The following is a 26,065-nucleotide window of genomic DNA, read 5'->3' as shown; positions in this document are numbered from 1 at the left end:
CAATTAACCTGCCTTTCCATTTCTGAACTAGTATCATCAACCCAAAGATACTTCAAATAAAGGATGATTAAAAATGAGGAGCTTGGGAATGAAAACTTATTGTGCCAAGACCCCTAAAAATGACAGAATATCACAAAACAAGTTCCAGTCTCTAGAATGGACAGCCATTGCCAAAACCCATGGGTTTATGTCAAAACCAAACATTAAACTGGAGATACTGGAATGGGCTGGGTTATCGGCTCCAGAAGCAGGGCTTACTGTATTTTCTTTATGAACTTCAAGGTGGTCAAAAATGGGGAAGCATTCCTGTTTGCAACAGGCAAAACAGTAGGTCATATAAACCATGCTTTTCTCTCAAGACATCATTACAAAAATCCACTCCCCTCTTTGACCTCTGATGAACATACAGAGGAATATGTTTGTTATATTGTACTCTCTCAAGCACTTAGTACAGTGCTATGAACACAGTAAGCACTCAATAAATATGACTGCTTGACTGTGCTTGAAAACACCATCATTCCTTTATATTAAAATAGATCAAACTTTCCTTCATTTCATCTCTGCATAAGAGTCCAGAGATTATCCAAGTAACTATTTTATGGCCAGAACATTACCTACTTCCATTTGGGGAATATCTGCAGTAATTTGGAGGAACCTGAATTAACCTGCCTGTAAAACTCTATGGCAAGCTCAGAATGGAGGTGAAGGGGGTGGAGTTTACTTCTTTTACAGAGAAATAAAATTGAATGGAAAGTAGCTGCAAAGCAAGCAAGTGGCTCATTATGTTTCATGCACATAAATCAATTTATAAATCTAGAAATCCAGCCTGGCTTTGATTATATGGGAGTCTGCCTCTCAAATGTATTTGTGTATATTGGGACAATAAAGGATGATGAAATCTCTGGGAATGAAGGAGGAGCCTAGATCCTGAAACTGCTCAGGACCAAAAACCTGTGAACGTTTTGATTAAAATGCTGCTGGCTTGAGTCTCTTTTCTTTGCTATGACATACCCAGAGGCTTTTCCCAAATAGGCCCTCATTCCTCTTCTTCCACTCCCATCTGTGTCACCCTTGCATTTGAACTTGCACCCTTTATTCACCCCTCCCTCAGCCCCACAGCATTTATGTACACATCCATAATTTTTTTTTATCTTAAGGTCTATCTCCCTTCTAGACTGTAAGCTCCTTGCAGACAGGGAACAAGTCTACCAACTTTGTTAGATCAAACTCTCTCAAGCGCTTAGTACAGTGCTCTGCATACAGTGAGTGCTCAATAAGTACCATTGTTTATTTGATTCTCACTGGGGCAGAGTGCAATTCATTCCATCGTATTTAATCGTATTTATGTTCAGGTAGCCAGGCAGGGGCACAGCAAATTGAAAACTGCATTTTAATTTTTCTTTCAATGCAAGGCCCCCTTCTAGACTGTTAATCTGGTGTGGGCAGGGATTGTCTCTATTGCTGAACTGTACTTTCCAAGTGCTTAGTGCACAGTAAGCACTCAATAAATACAATTGAATTGAATGAAGGACCCATTTCAACCAATCGATCAATGGTATTTATTAAGCCCTTACCATATGTAGAATGATGTACTAAGTGCTTGGGAGAGTACTATACAAAAGAGTAGGTACATTAGCAGATTATTATACCACAAATGGTTACTATTCCACTTATCCTACCAGAAATGGATTTTTAGAAAAAACTGGGGAAAAGCGTAGAAACAAAGCCTTAACTGAGCTTCTCGTTTTGAAGACTGTGGAAATTTGTTTCTTACAAGGCATTTCTGCTCAGAAAGTACTAATCCAATCGTTTATTTCTCCTTCCTTTCCCCTTCTCCAAAAGAACTATTTTTTCGGTGTTTTTCAGAAATCGGTCTGAGCCACGTTTCTCTGCCATGGTTCACAAATAAAGCAGAACCCATTATGTAATGCTGTATCTTTAACACCCTTCATCACTCCTAAAATATTCAGGCTTGGCTAATTATTAACTGGGAAGTGTGGAAGAGAACTTTTGCAAGTGGGCCTTCTTGAAATTACACAAAGCATTTCAGATTAGAGGCCCATAAAGAAGTCTAAATTCTCATTTTTTCCCCTCTAGCTGACTAGGGATTTTTTGCCAGTCGTGCCAAGGGACGTACCACTGGACCATCCACCGTGGCCATGTTGGATACAAGTGGACAATCCTTTCTTTTAGAGTGACTCCTTGGCTGTGAGGTACCTGTGCTTATCTGTATGGGTAAGCAGCACAGGTAGGTAACCGTTTGAGGTGATTGTTTATCATACTGCTCATCAATAGCTTCCAGATCCCCAGAACTTCCTCTAAGCAGTGTATAAATCCTTTCCCCATCACTGGCCAGCAAATCACTGGTGGCTTTTCAACCAAATAAACAATCTGCCCCAGAGAATCCACAATGTTTAATGCTTCCTCTTCTGTGGAGCTACACTTCATTTGCACTTCGGGAGGCAATGAAAATTATTTTGGTAAATGAGATGGGAAGTGAAGGTAATTAGGACTTTTGGCACCTCTATAAAATGAAAGTAAATAAAATAGTATTGATCTAGAAAACCCTAGGGGATAGAGCAAAGGCCAGGGAGTCAGAAGGATCTGGGTTCTAATCCCAGCTCCACAATTTGTCTGTTGTGTGGCCTCAGTTATCTCCTCTGTAAAATGGGGATTAAGACTATAAGCCCCATGTGGGACACTATGTCCAACGTGATTAGCTTGTATCTATCTCAGCACTTAGTTAAGGTGCTGGGCACAAAGTAAGTGTGTAATACATACCATAAAAAAAATCCCCACATTACTATCAATATACTCACCTTCAAAATTTCTTCAACACAATGGACTTCATTGGTGAAAGTGTGCTGAATCATAAAAGAGACAAAACAAAGAGAATGTTAACCTCCAATAACTCAAAAAGCTCAATAATTACCACCTAGTCATTTAGAACAGCCAGTTGAATTTAGCCCAAAGATATTCACTTGAACTTCCATAGTACTTCCCCCTTCCCCTCATTTTCCAAGGGGCAGAAAATGAGTTGCTGAGAGGTTCCCTGAATAAGTAACAGCTCTGAGTATCTGAGCACTAGGGTCTTCTAAATCCTAAACCCCACCCATTAGGCTACTACCGTTTTAGAAATATGATCCAAACTAATTGGATGAATAGATCGACTTAGGGTGCTACAGCTTCAATTTGGCCACCTGAGGTGACATGGTCTGGAAACCAACCCAGCAGAACTGGGGCCTCACCTTAGCAGAAAGATGATCCCACACCTGACAAGAAAAATTACACATGGAAACATCAAGCAAGGGCTCCTAAGAGATGCAAGTCTGATCTTGAGCCTGGGTTTGAAGCATGGAGGGTGGGATGAGGCACACACTATCCCACTTCTCTTTCAGGAGGACCTGAAACCATGCCTGTTGATTAACCACTCCATTGCCTTATTTCTCTCACTTCAAGCATGATCATTGTCACTGTTTTCTCAAATGCCCCCAACCCCCCGCCCTTTTTTTTTTTTTACAGGAAGATGGTAGAGACATGAAACCAGGGAATGGGAGAAATCGAATTAAAGAAAGTGGGAGGGGCAGATTTGAAATTCATGTTTATCTCCCAGACAAGGGAGTGTGAAATGGCACAAGGAGAGAGAAAAAGAGAAGGGGGGCAAAGAGGGAGAGAGAGACAGAGAAAGCGGTGGGGGAGATAGGGGAGTAGAAGGAAAATATTTAGTCGAAGTAAGGGTATTTATCGGGCATCTATGTAGGCAGGGATTGTGTCTACCAATTCATTAATTCATTCAATCTTATTTATTGAGCGCTTACTGTGTGCACAGCGCTGTACTAAGCACTTAGGAAGTACAAGTCGGCAACATATAGAGATGGTCCCTACCCAACAACGGGCTCACAGTCTAGGAGGGGGAGACAGAAAACAAAACAAATATTGTACTCTCCCAAGTTCTTAGTTCAGTACTCTGCACCCAGTAAGTGCTCAAGAAATACGACTGACTGATTGAATCTACTGTGTGTAATGCCCTGTGTGTGTGTGTGTTTCCATGCATGCTTTTATTTCCTAGCTTTTCTAGATACCCACACACGAACAATGTCTCATGTCTCACATTTTCCGTCTGGACCTTTATTTAATAATTACCATATACGTTAAGCACTTACTTTGTGTTGAGCACTGTTCTAAGTGCTGAGGTAAATACAAGTTAATCAGGTCAGACACAGTCCCTGTCCCGCATGGGACTCACAGGAAGATGGTGGGCATGAGAAGCAGCCTGGCTCAGCGGAAAGAGCACGGGCTTGGGAGTCAGAAGTCATGAGTTCAAATGCCAATTGTCAGCTGTGTGACTTTGGGCAAGTCACTTAACTTCTCTGTGCCTATTACCTCATCTGTAAAATGGGGATGAAGACTGTGAGCCCCCGTGGGACAACCTGATCACCTTGTAACCTCCCCAGCGCTTGGAACAGTGCTTTGCACATAGTAAGCGCTTAACAAATGCCATCATTATTATTATTTAGTCTGGCATCAAGAGTAACCATGGCTGTGGAAAAAGCACAACGGCTGAACATTGTTTCCCTTATTTCCTGGTCTCTGCCCGGCCTGGAGGGAAGAGGCCTGCTTGTTTTCCTTCTTGCTCCTGGCTCACTAGCTTCCAGGTAAAATGAAACCTCCCTTGGGTTTCAGATTTCACATGCAGCCGTGAGAAAAACAAGGGATCAGAAAACCCAGGTGGAACCCAGTTAAGCACTTTGCTGGGTTGAAAAGTCACAGTCCCCATCCCTGCTCCTAGATAGAGCTTGAGAGACCCAGGAGTGGAGATCAAATAAAAACAGCTAGAGGGGGGTAACTCCACTCCCAAGGGGACCAGGTCAGAAAGTCACCACTTGGAGGGCAGAGGAGGGTCTGGCCTCCTAGTGACCTCCTGAATTACCCACAATAAAAGAAGGGCCAGTAGTAAAGTCTCCATTCAAGTCACCAACAGATTGCTCACTTCCCAGTCCCACAGAGAGGGGTCTGAGGACAGAAATGGTTTTCCCAGCCCATACAGGCTGGAGCCATTCATTCCCCTCACCTCTCTAATTCCCCCCTCTCCCCTCTTCCTGAGAAGTCACCTATTTACAGTTGGCTGAGAAAGTGCTTTCAGACCCACCCACTCAATTTACTCTGGGTTTTCCTTGGGGTGCAAATAAGAATCAGCTCATTCACTTAGGGCATTAAGGAAGAGTCCGAATTCAACTGGAAAATGGGTTTGTTTGGTCTGGGATAGGAACTCCCATTGGGATAGCCCAGAGGAACAGCTCCAGGCATTTCTGCCCACCTCCACTTCAAGCCCAACAGTTCTGGCTGAGAGGGCCTCTGAAAACTCCCGGTGCAATCCGGGGCCCATGTGCCAACCCTCAGCAGGTTCTAATTCTGGCTCTGCCACATGCCTTCTGTGTAACCTTGGGCAAGTCACTTAACTTCTCTGGGCTTCAGTTAGCTGTAAAATGGGGATTAAGACTGTGACTGTGTCCTACCTGATTATCTTGTATCCACCCCAGTGCTTAGAACAGTGCTTGGCACATAGTAAGTGCTTAACTATTATAATTATTATTATTAATTCCCTGTTCCATAGGGGCTCAGCCTCCTGGGGTGTCCCTGTAATCACCTGCTTTCCCTGGTCATGATACAATGATCCTGAATGAAGATAAAGGAGCAAAGTGGAAAAATGGGGGTGACCGTGGATCTTGGTTGAAATTCTGACCCAACATGTCCATTCAATCGAATTTGTTGAGCACTTACTGTATGCAGAGCACTGTACTGAGTGCTTGGGAGAGTCCAATAAAATAAACAAACTGGGGTGGTCTGGTTTCTGTTTTGGGGCTATGAGGCCTAGTTAGAGTCCTTCTTCAAAACCCCTTCTCTGCTACTGGGAGAAGGCAGAGCTCAGGCCATTCAAATATGGGACAAGCGGGCACCTCCACACAACAGACCTTTCTGGGGAAAATGGAAAATAAGGGAAAAAAGATAAGGGGCAACCCCATCTACATTGCAAAACTAACCATCCTAGGCTACTCCCAGCTGCAGGACACCATGACGCTGAGCCTCGGGTATGAGGTTCGGAATGTGGTGTAAAGTGCTTTGTTCCATCCCCCTCTTTGCTAGCAGTCTTATTTTCTCACTAGTGTCAATGAATCAATCAAGCAAGCCTGTAACCTCAGCATTATCCTCAGCCCTTACTGCATCAGCTTCCTCACTGATCTGCCTGCCCCTTGTCTCTCTCCACTCCTATCCATACTTCACTCTGCTGCCCAGATCATTTTACTAAAAAGTTGTTCAGCCCATGTCTCAAGTCCTCAAAAACCTCCAGTCATTGTCCATTTGCTTGTATCCACCCCAACGCTTAGTACAGTGCCTGGCACATAGTAAGCGCTTAACAAATACCATCATCACTATTATTTATTATTATTATTATTATTAAGTACTCCATGGATAAGCATAGTGGTTTAGTGGAAAGAGCACAGAATTGGGAAGTAGAAGTATTTTAGTGTTGGTTCCTCCACTTGCCTGCAGTGTCATAATAATGATGGTATTTGTTAAGCGCTTACTATGTGCAAAGCACTATTCTAAGCGCTGGGGGATGCAAGGTGATCGGGTTGTCCCACACGGGGCTCAGTCTTAATCCCCATTTTGCAGATGAGGTAACAGGTAATAATTAATAGTGAGGTGCTTGTTAGTGCTTATTACATTCCAAGCACTATACTAAGCACTGCGGTGGATACATGGCAATCATATCAGACACAGTAACTGTCCCACAAGGGGCTCACAGTACAAGGAAGAACCAGTATTAAATGCCCATTTTACAGATGAGGAAACTGAGCCAGATGTTAGGTGTCTTTGCCCAAGTAGAACTGCTGGCAAGTAGAACCCAGGTTCCCTGACTCTGAAGTCCTTTTTCCACTAGGCCACAGGTCACAACTTCTCTGTGCCTCAGTTTCCTCATCTATAAAAATGAAGATAATATTCCTGCTCTCTCTCCTCTGAACCCTGGGAGCCCTTAGTGTGAAACGGGCCTCATCTTTGGAACTGATTATTTTGCCTATATCCACTACTTAGCATAGTGCTTGGTACACAATAAGCACTTCAGCACCATCATTAAGCACTTAGAAGAGTACAACAGAGTTAGTAGACATGACCTAAGTTCAAATAGTATGATAAGGAAAGGTGTAACTCTCACCACTGAACCCTCGAGGCATGTATCAATGCAACTGAACTAGCCCTTCTGAACTTATTCTTTAGAGGACAAATTTTTTTTAGAATGTTTTAAATTGTTATTCTGCTGCAGAGTTATTTTCTGCATGGTACATGAGAGAGCAGTGCTAGAATAAAAGGCCATCTACCCAAGAGAAGAGAGGAAATTTAGATATACAATTCACTATGATATGCACAGATCTCTCCAAAGCAACTCATCTGAAACTCATGGGTGTGCCTACAATCCCTTAGCAGTGTTTGAGATGTGCAACCCTGTTTTTTTTAAAAAAATGGTATTTGTGAAGTGCTTAACTGCATGCGGGACACTAATAAGAGCTGAGGTAGATACAGGCTAATCAAGTTGGACACAGTCCACATTCCACATGGGGCTCAGTCTTAATCCCCGTTTTAATACCCGTAAATTTGGTATTATCTTTGACTTTTCTTTCTCATTCAGCCCACAAATTCGATCCATCACTAAATCCTGTCAGTTCAACCTTCATAACATTGTTAAAATTCGCTCTTTCCTCTCCATCCAAACTGCTACCACGTTAATCCAAGCATTTATTCTAACCCATCTTGACTACTTATCAGCCTCCTTGCTGATCTCACTGCCTCCTGTAAATCAATTACCTTACCCTCTCCTACCAACCTACTCACTGTACCTCGACCTTGTCTATTTCCCTGCCACCCTCTCACCCACAACCTGACTCTGGCCTGGTGCACCGTCCCTCCTCATATCCCCGCTCTGCCACTTGTCAGCTGTGTGACTTTGGGCAAGTCACTGAACTTCTTTGTGCCTCAGTTACCTCATCTGTAAAATGGGGATTAAGATTGTGAGCCCCACATGGGACAACCTGTTCACCTTGTATCCTCCCCAGCGCTTAGAACAGTACTTTCTACATAGTAAGCATTTAAATACCAAAATTATTATTATTATTATTATTATTATTATTAAATCCAACAATCTCTCTCCCCCGCTTCAAAGCCTTATTGAAGGCACATCTCCTCCAAGAGGCCTTCTCTGACTAAGCCCACATTTTCTTTTCCTCCATTCCCTTCTGCACCCTGATTTGTTCCTTTTTATTCACCCCACTCAGTTCCACAGCACTTATGTACATAACCGTACTTTATCTTAATGACTGTCTCCCCCTCTAGACTGTAGGCTCATTGTGCTTGTTACTATGTGCAGAGCACTGTAGTAAGCACTTGGGATAGAACTATATAAAAGTAAGTGCTCAATAAATAACACCAATTGAGCAATGGCCTTCAGTGAACGTCATTTCAATGCAGGAGACTGTTACTTGACTCTATTGACTCTGATACACAGAGATGGTGAATGAGAAGACCATTAAGGGCAAGGAAAGTCTTCGAGACTGTGAGCCCGTTGTTGGGTAGGGACCGTCTTTATATGTTGCCAACTTGTACTTCCCAAGTGCTTAATACAGTGCTATGCACACAGTAAGCGCTCAATAAATACGATTGAATGAATGAATGAATGAATGAAACTGCTAATCCTGTTACATTGCACTCTCCCAAGGGTTTAGTACACTTCTCTGCACACAGTAAGCGCTCAGTAAATACCACTGATTATCAATCCAGATGTGAGGATTTTAAGTTCCAATTTTACGTTTCAAATCCACTTCTTATCCTGCACAATATTAATGACAAGAATATCTTGTCAATTCTTTATTTTGTTCCCCCATCTAAGGCTATAAAGGCAGGAGTGTTAAAAGGAGTCACACTACAGCAGCAAATACAAGCAAAGACTGGGAGGGTTTCAATGAGAAACTAATTATTGCTGTTTGAATTCTTGAAAGTTGACAACCCACCACCAGCAAAGCCTCACAATTTTAAGGGATTGTCAGGATATTGGATCAAAAACTTCATATCAGAGGAATCTTTTACACCTCAAGTTGAGTTCACCAGGGCAACCCCTCACTTAAACCCTTAATGCAATTATTTTGTGCCTATCTTTACTGATAGTCAATATCAAGACCAATTTCTGGTTCATTCCGGAGAGAACTTCGACAACAATTTCACTTGCCCCATCACTGGGGTCACCTCCCAAAGACAATTAGTGACTCTGCAGAAGTGATTAGGAGAGAATTTGAGCACTGTGCAAGAATTCAAACCAATTCTCTTCTAGGTCTATGACTGTGAGCCCCATGTGAGACCTATCCCAGCACTTAGAACAGCACTTGATATATAAGAAACACCCTAATCAATCAATTAATTAATTGTTCTACTTTCAACTTCTAGGGAGAAAGAAAAGAACAAAAGGACACGTGGTGGGAGTCCTACTTGAGGGACCCCTGGCCACCACCCACGTTGCTTTATCTCCTGATTCTCTCCACCACAGAATCTACCATTCCACTGGGAAAAAAAGACTGGGGGAGAGTGGATAGAGATGGGGATAGATCTCCTTATTTTCAACACCAAAGCTACATGTTAAACTCCCTTTCTATGCTACTTGTCAATCAGTCACTTACTGAGCACTTACTGTCAGCAGAGCATGGTACTATGCATTTGGAAGAGTACAATATAAAGAGTTAACTGGTAGACACGTTTCCTGCCCACAATGAGTTTGCCATCTAAAGGGGGAAACAGACATTAATGTAAATAAGTATAATGTAAGTATAATACAATCTAACACACCCGAAGCCCAACATCCCACCAAAAATGTGTTGCTGGTATCTTCCATCATCTTGCACCCAAGATAAATCTGGGGATGTAAATTAGTAAATTGGCTCTAATGGAGCACCCGAATAAGGTCCCAGTTTACCACTTAGTTGCTTCTATGCAGGACATGACGATAACACTCGAAAACAAGGGTAAGTTACCTATAACTTTTGGAATTTACCAGGCCCTAACTTTGTGCCAGCCCTGTAACAGGTATTGGGGTAGACTGGGGAGGACACCCGGCAGGGGAGAATTCCCTGGCAGATTTTCTCTGCCATCCTGTAAAGCATTTACTGAATTGAAAAGCTGAGAAGACCTCGGCCTCATCTGAGAAAACAAACAACATTTTCAGGAGCTAAATGTGACTTAGTTCCCCTAAAGCAGAAGACTCTGCTATGCCTATCATGCCTATCCAAGCCCAGCTGCTGGTGAGCCAACACTTCTGGAAATCCATCCTGAAGGGGTGTGTTTGATGGCATGGGGGTCTGTAACAGGAACAGAAATTAATTTACATAATGCTTGGTCCCAGAGAGTATTTCCAGGCTTACTAGCTAATGTACTTCCCAAGTGCTTAGTACAGTGCTCTGCACACAGTAAGTGCTCAATAAATACGATTGAATGAATGAATAATGTTCAATCCCCTCTAGACTGTGAGCCTGTTGTGGGCAGGGAAATGTGTCAGTCTGTTGTTGTATTGTACACTCCTAAGCGCTTAGTACAGTGCTTTGCACACAATAAGCATTCAATAAAGGACTGAACAAATGAATAAAAGTTCAGTGCCTCGGGATTACAATTCCCAAATCCTGGGACAGTGACTTCACTGCCAATCTTCCTTCATGCATCCTCTTTTCCTGATGGCCTTGAAGGAAAACCCCAGGCAGCAGAAGCATACAGGCTGGACATATATGCAGCCAACATGGCTGACCACTCTGGGGTTCCTATGCACATCGGTAAAGGAAGTGCTTAGTACAGCACTCTGCATATATTAAATGCTCGAAGAATGATTGGGGGTATGTTAACTGACTTTTCCAAGTCTGCAGTCCCAACTTTTTCTTCCGTGGGCTCTATTCTGTCTATTGTCTTTTCTAAGGCTGCTCTCTCCTCCCTGACACCCCACACCACCCCTACCCCAACCCTTATCACAGGAAGGGTGTGAAGACTAATTAGACTTAAAGTGCTGCCTCTTTGACCTCTCTGGAGATTGGTGGAACCACCATTACTTTTGTTATTTTTAACTCCCATACAGGAGTGACTTTCTCAGTGACATCTGGAAGTTTTATTTAGCTAACTTAGCTGTTCCAGTTTACAACTTTACCCACCACCCCCACCCCCTTCCACAGATGTCATTTCTTTACCTTGCCAGTGTCTCCCAGACTCCTCAGGAGATTTCTCACATTCCCACCCAAAAACTATCTCCCCAGCTCTTCCTGCAGATATTTCTTAGCCTCCCTGCCACTTCCAACCGGATCTTCCCCACCCCCAACTAAAAGCTTCCAATCCCAGATTTGCTCAAGGGGCAACTGAGCTACAGAATATCCAGTATGATTCTCTGATCAGGGAAGAAAGTAGAGGTCAGATTCTGTAACTATGAAGAGGCTGTCCTAGTTCTCAGTCTCCGTTTCCACAGGGATGATGGGAGGGCTCAGACTTCACAAGCTGCACTTTGAGCTCTTTGAAGAGAGCTTGATGCCAGTTCTAGGAGCAATCTTAACTTTCTCACCTCTCAGGGTTAGTTTTTAACAGTGCCATCTGGAGGTTTGGCATGGCCTATTAGAATGAGCCCGGGTCCTAGTCCCGGCCCTGCCGCTTACCTGCTATGTGACCTTGGGAAAATCATTTGCCATCACTATGCCCCAGTTTCCTCTCCTGAAAAATGGGGATGAGTTCTCATCTCCTTCCCTCTCAGATTGCGTGCTCCGTGAGGGTTAGGAATTGTGCCCAAACTGACGATTTTTGCATCTTCCCCAGTGCTTAGCATAATCAGTCATAATTACTTAGCGCTTACTGTGTGCAGAGCACTGTACTAAGCCCTTGGGAGAGTATATTATAAACTACAATACAACATAAGCACAGAGCTTAGCACATAAAAAGTGTTTAATTAAAACATCATTAAATGGTGTTTTTTAAATGGCATTTATTAAGTTCTTACTCTACTAGAAAAGTAGCGTGGCTCACTGTAAAGAGCCTGGGTTTAGGAGTCAGCGCTCACAGGTTCTAATCCCGCCTCTGCCACATGTCTGCTGTGTGACCGTGGGCAAGTCACTTAACTTCTCTGAGCCTCAGTTACCTCATCTGTAAAATGGGGATTAAGACTGTGAGCCCCCACATGTGACAACCTGATCACCTTGTACCCCCTAGCACTTAGAACAGTGCTTTGCACACAGTTAGCGCTTAACAAATGCCATCATCATTATTATTATATGCCAGCCACTGTACACTAAGCACTGGGGTAGATACAAGATAATCAGGTTGGACACAGTCCAAGTCCCACGTGGGGCTCACAGTCCTAATTCCCATTTTACAGATGAGGTAACTGAGGAGCAGGGAAGTTAGGTGACTTGCCCAAGGTCCCACAGCAGGCAGGTGGTAGAGCTGGGATTGGGATCCAGGTACCATAACACCCAAGCCCATGCTCTTTCTGCTAGGCCACAGTGTTTCTTAATATAGTTTCCCTATTTAACCCCAGGCCTCAGAGAAGAACAGTGCTGAACATAACAGTGGCACTACTCGCAGAACGGCAGGCCTCAGGCAGGACAGTCAAATTTTCAGACTCTGTGAGGTCAAAGAGCTCTTTCATAAAAGAGATGGGGCTCCCATCCCCAAAGCGGTGTAGTGAGTTGGTTACTCAAGACCTTTCAGGGACCTCCTCTATCCATGTGCTCTGGCTATATGAGCAGCAGCATGGCATAGTGGAAAGAGCACAGACTTGGTGGTCAGAGGACATGGGTTCTAATCCCAGCTCCACCACTTGTCTGCTGTGAGCCCCACATGGGACAACTTGATTACAATGTATCCCCTCCAGTGCTTAGAACAGTGCTTGGCACATAGTAAGCGCTTAACAAATACCACTATTATTATTATTATTACACCCACCTCAGAACAAGGTTTAGGGTCTGAGGAAGTGGCTGTTAGGCCTGCAGAGAAGACAGAAAAACTGCTTGCAGCTTCTTGGAGAGAAGAGAGTGTTTGGGGAGAGAAAGTCCCATCTTGGAGGATGAAGGAATGAATCCTGCCTGGAGAACGCAAGGGGAGGAGAAACCTTCCATAAAAAACTCGAAGGTTGTTGGTGAGTTGCCAAAGAGGGCTCCATAGCCTTTAAGTATATGAAAATTTACAGACAGTGCTCTGGCACACGGAAACTGGAACTAAGAACACCGGGGTTACTTTCGCCTGTAGGAGCAGTGACCATCATTTTATTAAGACTGAATTCTGACTTGTTTTATTCTCCCAGCTTCAAGGCCAAAAGTGCTGGCATAGTCCAGAATAAGAGCATCACCTCACAGAAAGGGCGGGCCGGGGGGGGGGGGGGGGGGATCAAGTGGCTCTTTGATGCCTAGGTCTCACCTGGAGATAATTACACCTGGCAGCTCAGGTCCTGCTCCCTTTCCAAGCCATCGCATTCTCTGGCAAAACATCGTGTCCTACATTGTGACACCACTGGGGTGGCCTGATGGATTTTTCCCCAACTGGCTGCATCGATATTACTTTAATGACTAGTGTAGCCTTCTAGGCCCCTGGCAAGCTCACTTTGGCTCTTCAGAAGCCCAGGACCCCTGCACTGTGCCTATAATGCCACCTGGTGCACAGAGCTCCCAGCTCCTCAAAGAACTGACAGGTTCTTCACAGGAAAGGAGGCTGAAATAATGAAATATGAATATGAATAATGAATAATGAAATAATTATGGTACTTGTTAAGCGCTTACTACGTGCCAAGCTCTGTTCTAACAGCTAGAGTAGATACAAGGTAATCAGATTGGACACCTGGGGCTCACTGTCTTAATCCCCATTTTGCAGATGCAGGCACTGAGGCACAGAGAAGTTAAGTGACTTGCTCAAGGTCACATAGCAGACAAGTGGCAGAGTCAGAATTAGAACAGGAGGTGTCCTCTGACTTCCAAGCCTGTGTCCTTGCCACTAGGTGATGTGAAACAAGCGACAGGGGACAGTGGGGTGAAAATTGGATTGTCAGACCACGAAGAGGTGACTGGTAATGTCTGAGAGGACCACACAAGTCTTGCCTGTCAGGTGCATAGGAAGAGAAGCAGTATGGTCTAATGGTTAGAGCACAGGCCTGGGTGTCCAAAGGACCTGGGTTCTAATTCCAGTTCCACCACTTGCCTGCTATGTGACCTGGGCCAAGTCGCTTTATTTCCCTGGGCCTCAGTTACCACATCTGTAAAATGGAGATTAAGACGGTAAGACCCACATGGGACATGGACTGTGTCCAACCTAATTAGCTTGAATCTATCCCAGTGCTTAGTACAGTGTCTGGCACATAAGTGCTTATCAAATACCATTAAAAAAAAACATAGGTAACAAACCTGATGCATAGGCTGATAGGCATGGGAGGAGCTGCTGTTTATGAACACGTCTGTGCCCGTGACACAGGGAAGGGCAGCCGGAAAGTTCTGGGAGTCGGGATTACGTGACTAGGTAAGGGAGGGAAGTTCTGGACTCTGACTGTTTGTCTGAAATGATGCCAATTCTGGGCACAGACCTGGCAGGGAGGCAGTTGCAGAGTCTGAAGGCATGGTTGTGTAAGATAGCACCACAGAGGAAAGGTTTACACATATAAGGTCCTGAGAGTTGGTAGAGGGGGAGTGGAGAAAACAGGACAGGTAGAACTTGCAGAGGCAGAAAAGAAAGGTTTATAGACATTAAGTCCTGGAAGAGTTTTTGGGAGGTAGGGGGGAAAGGTGGAACCTGCACAGAAGGAATGGGGTCCACTGAATCCCAAATGACCGTGGCATAATAATAACAATAAAAACAACAACATCTGTGGTATTTGTTAAATGCTTCCTATGTGCCAAGCACCTTACTATGCACTGAGGCAGATACAGCGTAATCAGATGAGATACAGTCCTCTGTCCCACATGGGCCTCACAGTCTAAGGAAGGAGGACAGGTACTGAATCTAAGGAAGGAGGACAGGTACTGAACCCCCATTTTACAAATGAGGAAACTGAGGCCCAGAGAAGTGACTAACCAAAGGTCAAAGAAGATGGCAGGGTGAAAGTAAAGGTGTGAAAGGGGCTAGAGCGGGCTTTAACTCAAAAAACTGGAGGCAAGTCAGTGAGGGCAAAAAACAGTAACAAGACTGCTATTCTTAGGACCCCAAAGAAAGGAGGTTGTTGATGAGCATGGGAGTGTTGGATTTTGGGGAAGATTGGGGGGCACATGTGGAGATCTGAAGGGAATCCAACAGGGCACTCAGACAGGTAAGGGGGGCTCTCAAACAGGGAAATCATCTTAGGAGAAAATCCCAAATATCCAAATCCTCCAACATTCACGTTAAAAGCCCAAAGAATAAAGTAGTGACCTTGACTGAGTTTTAAACCCAGAAGACACTCAATAAATTATGATGAAAATAAGTCCTTGGTGGCTAATGGGGATCTTGATGTAACCGGTATCTGTGGGAAAATAATAACAATTGTGGGATTCCTTACTATTGCCAAGCACTGTGCCTAGCATTCAAGTAACTATAATAGCAGATCAGACAAATTTCCTTTCTAAGCAGGAGGGGAGAACAGGTATTTTATCCCCATTTTAGAGATGAGGAAATGGAAGCAGAGTGAAGTTGAGTGACTTGTCCGAGGATCAGTCAGCAGGACTGGGATTAGAACACAGGGCCCAGAACTGGCAGACCTGTATTCTTTCCATTAGGCCCCACTGTTTGCTGCAGCATGAGATTTGGTGAGAGGAAGGACATTAAATAGAAGACAACGCATATGGGCTATAAATGCTTTAGGAAAGACTGAGAGAAAGATGCTGAAACTGAGGACACTAAAGTCTTATGAGATGAAAGTACCAAAAAGACCTTCTGGATAGAAAAGCCTTCTCCCCACAACTCCCCCTTCTAGACTCGTAGTGGACAGGGAATGTGTCTGCCAACTCTATTATACTTTCCTCTCCTAAGTGCTTAGTACAGTGCTCTGCACACAGAAAGCACTCAATATGACTTACTGACCAACTGAAATCCCAAATTTCAAACCAATATTATACTGACACTGTAACTTACATCTTGGCCCACCTGGCCTGGGTGAGGGAACAGACCTTCATTCATTCTATCGTATTTATTGAGTATTTGCTGTGCGCAAAACACTGTACTATGTGCTTGGGAGAGTATGATATAACAATAAACATATTATATTATATTATTAAATTATATTTAATAGATTCTCCCACAGAAGGTCACAAATGGGAAATTTAGAGAGCTGGCATCAGCTGTTCAAGTGGGCAATTTCAATTAACCCTTCCTAGATTGCCTGAGTACACGGAATGTCTGCTACATTGTACTTTCCCAAGCAGTTAGTACAGTGCTCTGCACTCAGTAAGTGCTCAATAAATAGGATTGGTTGACCGAGTAGTTCAACAGGTGTAAGAAAAGCAGTTAAGATTGATGGGTGGGATTACTGAATTTTCTGCCCACAATGAGTTTGCCATCTAAAGGGGGAAACAGACATTAATGTAAATAAGTATAATGTAAGTATAATACAATCTAACACACCCGAAGCCCAACATCCCACCAAAAATGTGTTGCTGGTATCTTCCATCATCTTGCACCCAAGATAAATCTGGGGATGTAAATTAGTAAATTGGCTCTAATGGAGCACCCGAATAAGGTCCCAGTTTACCACTTAGTTGCTTCTATGCAGGACATGACGATAACACTCAAAAACACGGGTAAGTTACCTATAACCTTTGGAATTTACCAGGCCCTAACTTTGTGCCAGCCCTGTAGCAGGTATTGGGGTAAACTGGGGAGGACACCCGGCAGGGGAGAATTCCCTGGCAGATTTTCCTCTGCCATCCTGTAAAGCATTTACTGAACTGAAAAGCTGAGAAGACCTCGGCCTCATCTGAGAAAACAAACAACATTTTCAGGAGCTAAATGTGACTTAGTTCCCCTAAAGCAGAAGACTCTGCTATGCCTATCATGCCTATCCAAGCCCAGCTACTGGTGAGCCAACACTTCTGGAAATCCATCCTGAAGGGGTGTGTTTGATGGCATGGGGGTCTGTAACAGGAACAGAAATTAATTTTCCTGGAACTATCTTGAGAAGACAAGGACAAAATAACAGCCTGAATTTCATTTTAAGTCATGGACAGGACCAATAATTGACAGATTGGAATGTCATTTTACAATAATCATAATCCAGTTAAATTTCACATTCTCGTTGGGGAGGGACACTCAAAACCCCAGCACAATCAGGCTTAATTTTAGAAAAGGAAACTGCAATAATAATAATGGTGGCATTTGTTAAGTGCTTACTATGTGCAAAGCATTGTTCTAAGCACTGTGGGGATACAAGGTGATCAGGTTGTCCCACGTGGGGCTCACAGTCTTAATCCCCATTTTACAGATGAGGCAACTGAGGCTCAGAGAAGCTAAGTGACTTGCCCAAGGTCACACAGCAGACATGTGGCAGAGCCAGGATTAGAACCCATGACTCCTGACTCCCAAGCCCGTGCTCTTTCCACTGAAACACACTACTTCTCTTTGTGAAACACAAGAAAATGCTGAAAGTAGTGAAAACAAGTAACTTGTTTAATAGTCTAGTGTATGCAATACTCTGTCTGAAGACCTGCTGTATCACATACAGTTAAGTGCACCTCAAAATGATGAACTAATTCTTGAAGGGTGGATTTTAAGTATAGTTGCTTTTACCTAGGATATATTCTATTAATATTCAACATGGGAAGTAATTTAGCCAAGCGGAAAGAGTAGTACTTACAGTATTTACTTAGCACTATTATTAAATCCAGTACACAGTATGGTTTAGAAGATAAAGCACGGGCCTGGGAGCCAGAGAGCCTGGGTTTTAATCCTGGCTCCACCACTTGCCTGCTATGTGACCTTGGGCAAGTCACTTCACTTCTCTGTATCTCAGCTTCCTCAAGATGGAGGTCTAATATCTGTTCTCCTTCCAAACTGTGAGCCTCATTGGGGGCCAGGGACTCTATCTGGCCTGACTACTTAAATCTACCTCATCTATTAGAGTGATGCTTTAAACATAATATGTGTTTAACAAATGCCATAAAAACCAACCCCAAAAACCACAAAACACACCTATTTTATACAATTCACTGTGCTAGGTAAAAAAATATCAGGGTGAGAAGTAGACCTGGTCCCAGGGTCCCAAAGGGTTAACAATCTAGGCTGGGGAGGAAGGGAGAGAGAGGGAGACTGGAAAAGATCATGAGATCATGAGACGGAAAGTCAGGAGACTGCCTTGACCACAGGCAATTCACTTAACCTTTGTGGGCCTCAGTTTCCCCATCTATAAAGTGGGGAATAAAATACCTGGGCCCCTCTCCTCTTAGCTGGCGAGTTCCGTACAGAACAGGGACTATGTCTGGTCAGATCATTTCATATCTAGCCCGGCCTCTGGCACGGTTCTTGGTCCACAGCAAGCACTTAATACCGCAAATGAATAACACTTTGAGGCAACGGTTTTTAAAAAGCAGTGTAAATATCACCTTCCACCAACACAAGCGACCTGAGTCCAAGTATAGGTATGAGGGATTGTCTGCCAACGTGTCCAATGCGGTTATTAAAATGGCCTTCTAAATTTAGACTATGAATCATTATCCGTCATCAGGCAATAAGGAGCCAGGATTCCCCGGCGCTCTGAAACGCTGCCTCTGATCAAAGATCACGAGGGCCCAGTGGAGCCCGGCCTGGGTGTCGGCATTAATATGGGATTTAGAGAGCTGGCATGGTAGAGATACTGCTTTTATAAGCATGACAAAAAGCAGCCTAGATGCTGGCTCGGCTCCTGCCTTATTAACTAAACCAATGGGTTCTTTTCCCCCTTCGAGACTGTGAGCCCCGTTGTTGGGTAGGGACCGTCTCTATATGTTGCAAACTTGTACTTCCCAAGTGCTTAGTACAGTGCTCTGCACACAGTAAGCGCTCAATAAATATGACTGAATGAATGAACTAGACCTCACCTCCTGCACCTTACTTTTCCACCTTTCCCAACCCAATCTATCAATCGATTGCACTAACTGAACCCTTAGTCTGTGCAGAGCGCTGTAATAATAATAATTGGGTTAGACACAGTACCTGTCCCACATGGGGCTCACTGTCTTAATCCTTGTTTTACAGATGAGGTAACTGAGGCAGAGAGAAGTGAAGTGACTTGCCCAAGGTCACACAGCAGACAGACGATGGAGCTGGGATTAGAACTAAGGTGCTTCTGATACCCATGCCTGTGCTCTATCCACTAGGCCATACTAAGCGCTTCGGAGGGATCCAACACAGAGGACAATAGAAACCCCTCTGTTTTGGGAAATCGATACATGTTTAGGCCACCACCAGCCCAGACTCAAGTCGCCAATCATTTTCTGGATCAGGTTGAAAGAAGCAGAAGTTCTATAACTCTGACAAGCTATTCAATCCACCTGGGGTCTGACATTACGATTTTTGTACTGGGTTTATTCCAAAAATAATCCCAAAGCTGCCTGCTCTGTGCTATGTGATGCCTCCCAGCATTGATAAAAAAAACTCATGCTGCAAGCATGTATACTCTGAGGAAAACCATTTGAGCTCAGCAGCTCAGAGAGTGCCCCAGGGGAATAAATGCTACTATAATGTAGTACACAGACTATGGAAGATGAATAAATCTAGCTCCTCCCTCCAGGCTGATTCATTATATCTACTGTTCATGGATTATTCACTAGTATTAGAAATATCTCAATTTCCCCCAGAATCAAGGAAGGTGATTTACGATGTGCACTAAGTAAGCTGTGCTGGGGGAAGGAGGGTTTTGAGAAGAGACAGTAAAATCGCAACACAGGTTAGGAGGGTCATATGACAGCACGCATTGACTATACTTGATTTTTTTTTAACCTGTCAGATAGTGGGTAATGCTTCTCCTAGCCTCTTAAATACAGCAAGTCCACTCAGTCCACTGTTTTTCACAACACCTCCCTTTCATTCATTCATTCAATCGCATATATTGAGTGCTTACTGTGTGCAGAGCACTGTACTAAGCACTTGGGAAGTACAAGTTGGCAACATATAGAGACGGTCCCTACCCAACAACAGGCTCACAGTCTAGAAGGGGGAGACAGACAACAAAACAAAACATATTAACAAAATAAAATAAATAGAATAGTAAATATGTACATGCCCGCTTCTGGGGGTCTAGAAAGCAGAATGGCAGTAAAACTCATCAGGTTAAATTTCACTTGCCTGAGAGAAATGTTTCCAAAGTTATTAGCTTAGGCAAGCTTTTCCAAAACACTCAAAGGTTGATTCTTCAGAAAAAACAGAGTTTCCTTCCAAGGGGACAGCTCACAAGATAACCAGACATTTTATCACTCTTCCCTTTTCCCTGACCAAAGCAGTAATACCAACAATAACACCGTGGCTATATACAATACCTAGCTTCTGGAGAATTTAGACCACTTGTAGATATATTCTCTCACTTAACCCTACAACAGCTCCAACAGGGAGGGGCCATGTATTATAAATCAACTAATCTAATAATAATAAACTAATAATAAGTAAATAAATGATAAACTAACAATAATAAACCAATATTTATTATTTATTATTTATTAGTATTGTTAATAATAATAACTGTGGTATTTGTTAAGCACTTACTATGTGCCAGGCACTGTGAATACTAAGCGCTAGGGTGGATACAAGCAAATCAGGTTGGACACAGTATATGTCCCACATGGTGCTCATAGTCTCAATTCCCATTTTACAGATGAGGAAACTAAGACAGAGAGAAGTGACTTCCCCAGGTCACACAACAGACAAGTGACAGAGCCAGGATTAGAGCCCATGAAACTGAAGGCTACCTAGAAGGTGGATGGCTTGCCTATAGACTATAAACTCACCCTCTAGACTGTAAGCTCACTATGGGCAGGGAAGGTGACTAATATTTCTAATAGCTTCACCAGCTGTCTGTGTGACCTTGGGCAACTCCCTTCACTTCTCTGTGCCTCAGTTCCCTAATCTGTAAAATGGGGATTGAGACTGTGAGCTCCAAAGGGGACACAGACTGGGTCCAACCCGATTTGCTGGTAACCACCCCAGTGCTTAGTGTAGTGCCTGGCATGTAGTAAGCACTCAACAAACACCACAATTATTATTACTATTATTATTCCTCCACCAATGACACAGGGGACCATTTGTGGCTTTGGTAGCTTCTGTATTTTGCTTTTTAGGGGTGACTGTGTGGCTGCCTATTTTACTATTTGTGGTACCAGCAAACTACAAAACTGCTAATAGTGAGGAAGTAAACCACAGGATAAGAACAGTTATGTTCCTGGGTGACCACAATTTACCACCTCTGTGGCAGGGGTTGAAACGCTTTCAAGGTGCTTAACATCCTCAGTGGCAGTGAGATGTGGGCTCCTGGAGGCAGTGGGAAAAGCACAGGCTCAGAGCAGCAAAATCCCAATCTCAGGGTCCAATCCCTTATCTTGAGGGTTTGCAGTCACAATCATGAATATTAATAACTCCCCTCCTCCCCACAATGGGTGTTACTGTATTTTAGCTCCTGAATGTGGGTTGCTGTAAATTGGTGCTCTAGACAAATACAGAGGGGATCCAAGGCATGGTCTATTATCTAACGGCAGGAAAAAAACCCAGCCCAAACAACCAAATTTATTCCACAATTTGGCTCAGAGCCTAACAATAATCCTAGAAAAAACGTGTAAGTTTCTAATCAGTTTTCCCTTCTTACTCAATCAATCATTCCTTTTCCTGCCATATACACTACTGACAGAGGGAAGCTGGATTTTTATAGGTTGTTTGGAAGAACTAGGTAGATCAAGACATAAAAACCTAAGATGACAATCTAAACTAACAGTAATTGTGGTATTTTGGTAAACACCTATTAAGTGCTAAGTGCTGGGGTAGGTACAAAATAATCAGATCAGTCCCTGTCCTACAAGGGGACAAGGAAAGAGAACCTCTATTTAATCCCCATTTTACGGGTGAAGAAACTGAATCAGTCAATCAGCCAATCAAATTTACTGAGTACTCACTGTGTGCAGGGCACTGAACTAAGCACTTGGGAGAGTACGCTATAACAATAAACAGACAAATTCGCTGCCCACAACAAACTTACAACCTAGGAAGCAAAGAGAAGTTAAGTGACTTGCCCAAGTCACCCAGCAGGCAAGCGGCAGAGCCGGGATTAGAACTCAGATATCCAGACTTCCAAGTCCTGGGCGCTTTCCAAGTAGGCTGATGAATTTGGGAAAAAAATTTTTTTTTTTGAAACAAAAAGGCCCTTGGAACTGCTGTGCCTCATCAGAGAACCATCTGTCATGTGACCAAAGCCTTCTGGTCATATCAGCATAGAGCAGACAGAGATGCTCTCTGGCCTGGAGCACTGGTTGGGAGTTCTAAGCACTTAGTACAGTGCCCTGCACACAGTAAGCTCTCAATAAATACGATTGAATGAATGAATGGGTTGCCTGGGGAACAGGTCTCTTGACCTCAGACCAAAATGCAGCTTGCTTGTGGTATTTGTTAAGCGCTTACTATGTGCCAAGCACTAAGTGCTGGGGTAAATACAAGGTAATCAGGTTGGATACAGTCCCTGCCCCTAATGGGGCTCACGGTCCTTTACATTCCCATTTTACAAATGAGATAGCTGAGGCCTAGAGAAGGGAACTGACTTGCCCAAGGTCACACAGCGGACAAGTGGCAGGGCCAGGATTAGAACCTAGGTCCTTCCAACTCTATCCACTAGGCCATCCATGCTGCTTCTTGAGTCAGGGGTTGGGGAGGGGCGGGGAGGCCCTGGGTCTGTCAGAGACCCACTCTGGAACCCCCTCTCCTGGAGGGGAGGGTTCCAATGGCCTCCCTCGGCCACTGTGGAAGGCAAGGTAATGTACAGCACAAGCTGTTGCCCCCACCCTGACCCCAGAGCAAAGAAACATTGATCAGCAGGCAGATCCCAGATCCTGGAAGCAGCCAGGTCAGGTGCTCCGGCAAGGAATCTTGACCCACAAGTAAGTCCTCTTATCACGCTGGCAAAGAGAACAAATACAATTTTGGAAAAAAAAAATTACTTAAAAGTACAGGCACAGCCTACAGAAAAACACTCGATACACAAGGCAAGCCCGATGTAAATACCCTTCTCACCTATCTGTCATAAGGTTATCTGGGAAATCTCGGTGGTTAAGCAGCATGGTTTAGTGGATACAGCAAGGGCCCAAGCCTGGGAGTCCGAAAGATCTGGGTTCTTTCATTCATTCAATCGTATTTATTGAGTGCCTTACTGTGTGCAGAGCACTGTCCTCTAATCCTGGCTCTGCCACTTGTCTGCTATGTGACCTTGGGCAACTCACTTCACTCCTCTGTGCCTCGGCTACTTCTTCTGCTTCTTCTTCAAAGAAGCAGTGTGGCTCAGTGGAAAGAGCATGGGCTTTGGAGTCAGAGGTCATGGGTTCAAATTCTGACTCCACCACTTGTCAGCTGTGTGACTGTGGGCAAGTCACTTAACTTCTCTCATCTGTAAAATGGGATTAAGACCGTGAGCCCCCTGTGGGACAACGTGATCACCTCGTAACCTCCTCAGCACTTAGAACAGTGCTTTGCACATAGTAAGCGCTTAATAAATGCCATCATTATTATTATTCTGTAAATGGGAATTAAGACTATGAGTTGCAGGTGGGACATGGACTCCGATTAGCTTGCATACACTCCAATGATTAGTACATTGCCTGGCACATAGTAAGTGTTTAACAAATACCATTTTAAAAAAAGACGACAGGAAACCTCCAGACATGACTATTCTACCTCCTTGACATTGCTGACACGGTAATGGCTTTTGGAATTACAGTTTTAAAATCTCCTGAAATTGGATTATCAATGTTGCCACACCCTGTTCTTACAATGCCTGGCTCAATTACCACAATAATGTGACCAGCAAGTTACCGAATGATGAGTTCAAAATTAGCTTCTGTGTAGAAAATGTGGTATCTGTTTCATTATCTTATCTAGAAGCTAAACATTCAAGAGCCTTCTCAACATCAAACATATGCTGATGAACTGGCTCCCCCAGTTCAAAGAGGTCTCAAAAGCAAGTTGGAGCGTTTAAAAATAAACTCTCTCTTTCCACTCTTGCACGCTTCTGCCTTTAGTCCAAAGTCTCCTCTGCATATAATAATACACAGCAGGCTCCAAAAAGTCAAATCAGGGCCTTTACGGATCAGTTTCTGTTGAATAAAACGGCACCCAAGTCCTCCAGGGGAATTTAGAAAAAAATCTCACACAAGATGAACCTCCAGAAAACAATTCTTTAATAGAAGCAAAATACACCTACATATAGATTGTGACAGCCTGCCATTTCACATTCACCCAACCAATGAAATTCAAACCTGGTGACTTTTTCTAAAGTGTAAATAAAGAACAGGAGCAATATATTTCAACTAAATCTTAAATGTGTTGTGAGGGGGCCTAGCCATTAGGGTGGGTGTACATGCCTTAAATGAAAATCACACTGCAATTCAACAGGAGCTATCCCATCAGCTTCCCTCTCAGAAAACCAAATCTCCTCCTAGACATATCCACAGGCATTGTGTCACTCAAGCAAAAGGTTCCCAATTCCACTTAATTTTGGAGCAAAGCTTGCTGTACATCTGGAGGTCTCAGACTCCAAGCAACAGAAACCAATCGATGGCAGCCAAAATCCAGCCTCTGATTTTTCCCGATTTAGGAATGGACCCAATCATTACTGTTATTGGGTGTGTTTCCTTTGTGAGAACAGGAAAGCCTCCATCCCTAAAAATGTTCGGCACACCTTTATGTGAAGAAATGTCGAGGAGGGAGGGGGTGATAATTAAGTTACACGGCGGGTTCTGCCTTCCTCCCGATCACCCACTCATCCTGCAAATTAATTTTCACTACAAATCAAGTTCCTGGTGCAGCACTATTAACCTCTGGGCTTGTAAAACACACAGTACAGAGATGGCTTTCAGAAGTCACCCAGCTGGGCAACCAGTGAGCCATCCTAGACAGGCTGTGGGGGAGGGAGAGGAGAATCCCTTAACCTGCCCAGATAGTCACCAGTACGGAACAAAGTTTTGGATGAAAAGAGGAAAGGCCACGGCACAAAAGATGCACTCCCTTGGCCATCTTGACGTTGGAGCCAGTATGGACTGGGAGCAGAAGCTTACTAAACCTTTCCCTGTTTGTGCCAAATTGTTCTGTTGGATACTGTTCTTGAGAGAAAATGAACCAATGCCATTTTTAACCCTCCGCAAAGTTCTGGGAAGTCCAGCCAGGACAGTCAAGTTTTGGAAAATGAGCTTTCCTTTCTCCCACCACTTCCACCCCACAAGGATTCCCCACCCCAAATCAACAGCCCAGTGCAAAATGTTAACTGTACATATGGAACTAGTATAATCCCCCTCCACTGCCAGTGCAAATAACCACCTTGAAAAAAAAAATCTCGGGAGGTAACACTTCACCACTTGGAGTCTCTGATGGTCGTCCCCCCAAAAAGCAGCAGAAGCAGTGGAGAAGCAACGTGGCTGAGTGTAAAGAGCATGGGCTTGGGAGACAGAGGTCATGGGTTCAAATCTCCACTCAGCCACTTGTCGGCTGTGACCTTGGGCAAGCCCCTTAACTTCTCTGTGCCTCAGTTACCTCATCTATAAAATGGGGATGAAGCCTGTGAGCCCCATGTGGGGCAATCTGATCACCTTGTATCGCCCCCAGCGCTTAGAACAGTGCTCTGCACATAGTAAGCGCTTAACAAATAACAACATTATTATTATTATTATTATTATTATTATTATTATTATTATTATTATTTAAAAGCAGCAGCACACCTATCAATTATCTTATCCAGTGTGCTCCAGAGGGAGGGGACAGGGGCGTGGCAGCAGCCATATACCTGTGCCACTGAAGCTTATTATCTTGTTTACTTGATCTTTTTGTTCTTTGGAACTTG

At 43.8% G+C, this 26,065-nt stretch overlaps 1 protein-coding gene across 2 annotated transcripts in view; it reads right to left on the bottom strand.

The window, feature by feature from the left end:
• Nucleotides 1-26,065, bottom strand: part of AFF1 (AF4/FMR2 family member 1) — a 181,968-nt gene that overhangs the window by 43,431 nt on the left and 112,472 nt on the right. For both annotated transcript variants that reach the window (XM_038769104.1, XM_038769105.1), the window contains one exon: nucleotides 2,820-2,864. In XM_038769104.1, coding sequence (XP_038625032.1) covers nucleotides 2,820-2,864 — 45 coding nt within the window. The remainder of the gene's footprint in view (nucleotides 1-2,819; nucleotides 2,865-26,065) is intronic.

Source organism: Tachyglossus aculeatus, chromosome X5 (genome assembly GCF_015852505.1).
Source record: "Tachyglossus aculeatus isolate mTacAcu1 chromosome X5, mTacAcu1.pri, whole genome shotgun sequence".
Classification (NCBI taxonomy): Eukaryota; Metazoa; Chordata; class Mammalia; order Monotremata; family Tachyglossidae; genus Tachyglossus; species Tachyglossus aculeatus.
This window is presented reverse-complemented; position numbering and strand designations above follow the sequence as displayed.